Genomic DNA, 5,366 nt, shown 5'->3' with positions numbered 1-5,366 from the left:
ACGCTCCCACCTGTGTCATGCCTGCTCCGGCTTCTCCCGTGTGACATTAGGTCAAACATCTCTCCTGTCTCCTCTTATCGGGTGTCGTGACTCTCTGAAAACATCTCACTCTGAAAATTTAAGTTTTGGGTTTGTTTGGTTTTTTTATTATTATTATTTTTTTGTAAGTGCCATTTGTATAACTTAAAAAAAAATAGCTTCAAATGGAGAAAGATGAATTAAAAAATAAAACCTGCATTCGGATTCAACCTGGTGTGTGGTCTGTTGGGGCTGGCAAGAGCCTGAGTGTGGAGATTTGGGGGGGTGGAACCTTTGTCTGACAAGTTGAGCTGGTTCTAGAGAGTTCTAGAGGAGATGGTGGGAAGGGAATGGTGACTAAGAGGCTCCAAAGAGGTGTAAAGCCAAAGCCAGAGGCTGGGTCACCTCTGGAGATGCTCAGAGCCTGAAGCCACTGAGCCCAGGGACAGCTGGGGATGGGTGACCCATGGGTGGGTCAGGACCAGGAGGAAAGCTGTGCCCCCTCTTGATTCAGGGGTTTCACCTCCATGGGATGGCCCAGATGGGAGGGAAGAGCTCTGGGATGCGGGCTTTGGGTGCATGGTTGGGTGGGGGTCAGCAATCAGCCTCCTTTACTCAGGGATGTGGAAAAAGACAAGCTAAAGGACTAAAGAGGGAAGGGGAGCCCAGCCCAACTCACATCCTGGAGCCAAAGGAGCCCTCCAGCTCCTCCCAGGACAACTGAAAGCTGCCCTGAAACTCAACCAACAGCACCTGCACTGAGAGCAGCCAGAGCTTCCCTCACCACCACAGCCTGGCCGGGCACCCATGGGCTCCTGTTTGCCTTGGAAAATGTAAAGCTGATTGGAAAAAGCAAAGTTTGGGATGGGGGGGCTGCCCAGCTCCCCCCAGGCACAAACCCCAGGGGGATGGCATTGCCCAGAGGGACCTTTACCATCAGATTGGGGGGGTGAGCCCTGCAAGGGCCAAAGGAAGGAAGGAAGGAAGGATGTGCAGTCCTGACCACAAACAGGGAGAAATCAGGGCACTGCAGGAAATGCTGAGCAGCTCTGATGGCCACACTCGGCCTCAGTGTGACACCTGAGTGTGCCCAGACCTGGCTGTGACACCAGCCTGTGACCCCCAGCCAGGGGAGCGGCTCTGCCAGGGGGCACCCACCTGGGCTGGGCTCTCCCCCATCCCCTCTCCCCAGCTGCCAGCACACATTTCCTTTTTTCCCCTCAAGGCTGGATTCTGCATTTACCATCATTCTCCAGACTCCAGCAAGAGGGGAAATCCCCTCAGCCTTCCCCCCATCCTGGTTTCCATTTAAAGGAGTGACTGGAAACCATTTTCTATCCCATCCACTTTTTCCTTGGGAGCACAGGGAACAGGTTCAGCTGTTCCAGGAGGGTCAGCTGGGGTTTTGACCTGGGCAGTTTCCATGGCACAGGCAGGATGGGAGGACAAGGTCATGGCTGTAAGAAAAGCACACAGGTGAAAAGCCAGAGTGCACAAATTTATTTACAAAAATTCAAATTACAATATAATACAGGAACTTTTTACACACAGAATATTAGAACTGTTTACTACCAGAATGTAAAGAAAAATATTTTTTGGTTTTTTTCTCCTTTTTTTTTTTAAATAAACCACCTATTTATTTTCAGCTATTGTTATACAAAGTTGCAGAACATGCACATCTTTACAGGTCTTTTTTTTTCTTTTAATACAATGTTTTGCTAAGTGCAAATACTAAGTTTCTCTCTCCACCTTTAAGGCAAGTAAATGGGACACTGCAATTTAGCTGTAAGAAGTACCTGTAATGGGATCAGCCTGGGCACAGCAACCTCCCCATTGCCTTCAAAACCTTTAAACAATTCCAAAGACTGTGAGACAAGAGGGAAAGTGAGATGCAGGAGTTGGAAACCAGGTCAAGGCTGGATTGGGTGGCTCAGTAAGTTTTGGGCTTTTTCTCTCCTTTTTTTTAATAAATCAACACAGATTCAGAAACAACTTGAGATCTCCTGGGTTAGAGGGGAGAAGCAGCCACATGCCTGGGCTGCAGGTTTTTGGTGCAATGGCTGTTTCCTTGGGGAGAGGGGCAGTGCTGGGTGTGGTGTACCCGCACACCACAGACCAGGCACTGATTTATCCTCTCCTGGACACAAAGAAGCCCTTGGCTCTGGCAGGGGACCCAGGGAACCCTCCCTTCCCTTCCCTCTGTATCCTCCAGGACCCCGCAGCTGTGCCAGGGCAGCAGTGACCCCAATGGATCACAGCCACCAACCTCCCTGTGCCACCTCTGTGCCACCTCTCCAGCCCCTCTGCTCCACACTTCCCTCTGCCAAGGCTCAGCTCTCCATGCCCACACATCCCTGCACCACCATTTTTTGCTGGATGACCACCCTGTGTCCTCCTTAGTTTGGGCCACTGCCTGATCCTTCCTGCACCCACCAGGAAGGGAGAAATGCCTTGGAGAGCCTGGAGGGCTCATCCAAACCATCCCTTGAGCCCATAAAACCTCAGCTATTAAGCAAACAGGATTTCCTTTGCATGAGGGAAGGCACCACTGCTTCTTCTGCCCTGGGTCTGTTTTCTGAGCAGCTGCTGTGACAAAGCTCCCCCTCCCCAAGCCCAAGAGGATTCCTGCTCCTGCCTGCTGCAGGAATCAGTCGTGCAAGGCAGGATTTAAACCTGGTCAAAGCCCAGCTGAGTAACAAGTGACAGAGCTCCAGCAGCCCCCACACCCCTGCCAGGAATAAACGAATTCAAAATAGAAAATTCCAGCAGCAAGGGAATGGCAGTTGGTTATTAATGCTAGAGAGGCCACAGCACAGAGGAGCCAGAGAGCTCCACAGGGAATGTTTGACCCACAGGCAATGGGAAAAGCACTCAGCTCCAAAAGGCAGGGAAATCCTCCAGTCTGGGAGACCCTTCTGGGGAGAACAGTCCCCAAATGCTGCGCCAGGTCCCTGTCCAGGAGCATCCCACTGACACCCTGTGCCCCCTGCACACCCAAGGGCTCCTGGAGTGCTGCACTGGGGCTTTGGCAGAAGCTCTGAGGTGGAGACAGGGAATTTTACCTGAAAAAAAACCAAAGAAACCCACAAAACACCTGGATGCTGAAATACAGGGGGGAATGACAGGAGGGGAAGTGCACCCAGAGAGTTCCCAGCAGGACAGAACAGGATGAAGGCCAGAACAAAACATTTGGAGAACAACAGCACAAATGGGCTGCTAAAAGCCAGCCCAGCATTCCTGGGAAGAGGGTTTTTTTCCACTCCAACCATTTTCTTTTCTAGATGGGGCCTGTACCAGGCAGCACAGCCAAGGGATGTGGAGAAAGGGCTTCGTGCCACCCTCCTCCCACAGCCCAGCACTGCACCCCCCACCTCTCACAAGGAAGTTTTGCTTTTCCCTCACTTTCTAAGCCCAGCAATACTCAGGTTTAACTTTTAACACACTTTTCCAAAGCCAATTAAGCTGACACACACGTTTTCAGGAGTTATTTGGTGCTGTGGAAGCAGCCAGCTTCCTGCAGCATGAGGCCCCAGCTGCCCATTGGGTTGTGAGGGTTTGGGTACAGGGGCTCCCAACTCGTGGCAGCTCCAGGGAACATTCCCAATTTTCCTTCCACAGGACACATCACTGCCTACACGTCTGTCTGGGTGTCTCCCAGGCAGTTTTTGCAATAAAGGGCACAGCTTTGGCTCCAGGTGGTTCCACAGCTGCCTGAGCACCGCTGCCAGAAGCTGGGGGAGGTTTGGGATGCCAGATGAGAAGAGCAAAGCAAAGGCCACGTTTCAGAAGCTGAGGGGCACACACCTTTAGGGGGAAAACTGAGCCCTTCAGAGGGGGCAAGTTCAATCCAGCCAAAGATTTGGGTGCCCAAATCTCCTGCCACTTCCTAACACCCCCAAACAGAACATGGCTGTGGGCTTCCTACCAAGCCCTGAGCAGTGGGGCAGCTGCTGCAGCCCCTCGCTCTGCTTGGAGAGTGAGGCACACTAAAAATGCTACACTGACTTGCTTTTGAACAATTTATTTCTGTTGGGAGGTGCCAGCAGGATACAGGGATGCTGGAGAACACAGGAACCCCAGCCCTGAGCCTCACCACAGGCAGGAGGCTGGGGCAGCTGCCTCCTGTCACCTCACTCCTGAAGTTCTTATGCTCACTCGGATGCCAAGGGTCTCCTCACTTCCTCCAAGGCTCTCTTTGCTGCTCTGGCCAGCAGGAAGGCAGGATTTCTGGAAATTCCCCAAGGAACAGCTGTATCCCTGTGTTCTACAAAGCCTCACTCTTCCTCCCAACAGCTGCCTGAACAGGCTTTGTCAAAACAAAACATCTGGAGATGCCCAGCTCAGGAGGGAACCCCACCCCTGGGAAATGTAGCACCAAACGCTGTCGCAGCACAGGTTGAAATGTTGGATTGCAAAGGTTTGGAGAAGCCCTAGAGAGGATGCAGCACAGGGACACTGAGACCCCTGGCTGCTGGCTAGACCCCAGAGGGGCTGGAGTGGGGAGGGGGTGACATTAAGGGGTGGCTTTGCCCTGTGGTGACCCTGCCAAGTGCTGTGGGGCAGGTCAGAAGCGGTGCCGGGGCTGAGGCCCAAAGTGCATAGGCAGGTTGTGCTCCAGCTGCACGTTGATCTGGGGGAAATCAAAGTTCACCCTCATGTTGGGCAGTGGGGGCACGTAGGGGGGGCATCCGGGGCTGGTGGAAGTTCTGAGGCACCGGCCTGGGGATGGCCTCCATCCTCTGGATCTTCTCCACGGGCTTCTCCACGGGAGGGCCGATGCGCTTGAAGCTGTTCTCTGCACGGGGAGGAGAGCAAAGAGCTGTGGCCCCACAGAGCAGCTCCTGGCCCCACAGAGCAGCTCCTGGCCCCACCACCACCAGCAGCCCCATTCCAAGCACATTGCACAGCATCACTCCCTGAAGAGCTCCATGAGCTCTCCAGCCCGGTTCCTTTCACCAACACCACCCCACAAAGGGGGAATGTTTCCTGCTGTGGGATGTGGGGCAGCCCCTGTGCCCCCCAACATCACAGCTCAGAGGTTTTGATGCCCCTCAGCTACTTTGCCAAGCAGAGACATCCACAACACTGGTGCCACATGAGAGCTGGACACAAATCTTGCTCACAATCCCAGCAAAAGTCTGCAGGCAGCAGCACTTTAAAAACAGACCAGCTCCCAGGAGAACAGAACCCAGTGCAGGTCCAGGGACCCATCAGTAGCTGGGAACTCTGTGCTGTCCCATCATCCATCCTCAGTCTGATCCCACAGTGACTTACCCCCATTCTTCTTTCTTTGCTCCTCCTCAGCCTCCTTCTGAATCTCATGAATGATCTTCTCATCATCTTCCTGG

At 53.2% G+C, this 5,366-nt stretch overlaps 1 protein-coding gene across 1 annotated transcript in view; it reads right to left on the bottom strand.

Annotated features, from left to right (window-relative positions):
* Positions 1-1,495: 1,495 nt before the first annotated feature.
* The window catches only part of RNF216 (ring finger protein 216), a 76,047-nt gene continuing 72,176 nt past the window's right edge, over positions 1,496-5,366 (bottom strand). The window contains exons 17-18 of the mRNA XM_005420339.2: positions 5,293-5,362; positions 1,496-4,813 (exon numbers count right to left, since the gene is read on the bottom strand). Of these exons, the coding sequence (XP_005420396.2) occupies positions 4,659-4,813; positions 5,293-5,362 (225 nt within the window). The 3' untranslated portion in view covers positions 1,496-4,658. The remainder of the gene's footprint in view (positions 4,814-5,292; positions 5,363-5,366) is intronic.

This window comes from Geospiza fortis, unplaced genomic scaffold (assembly GCF_000277835.1).
Source record: "Geospiza fortis unplaced genomic scaffold, GeoFor_1.0 scaffold237, whole genome shotgun sequence".
Taxonomy (NCBI): Eukaryota; Metazoa; Chordata; class Aves; order Passeriformes; family Thraupidae; genus Geospiza; species Geospiza fortis.
The sequence above is the reverse complement of the archived record's forward strand: the minus strand, read 5'-3'. Positions and strand labels throughout refer to the sequence as shown.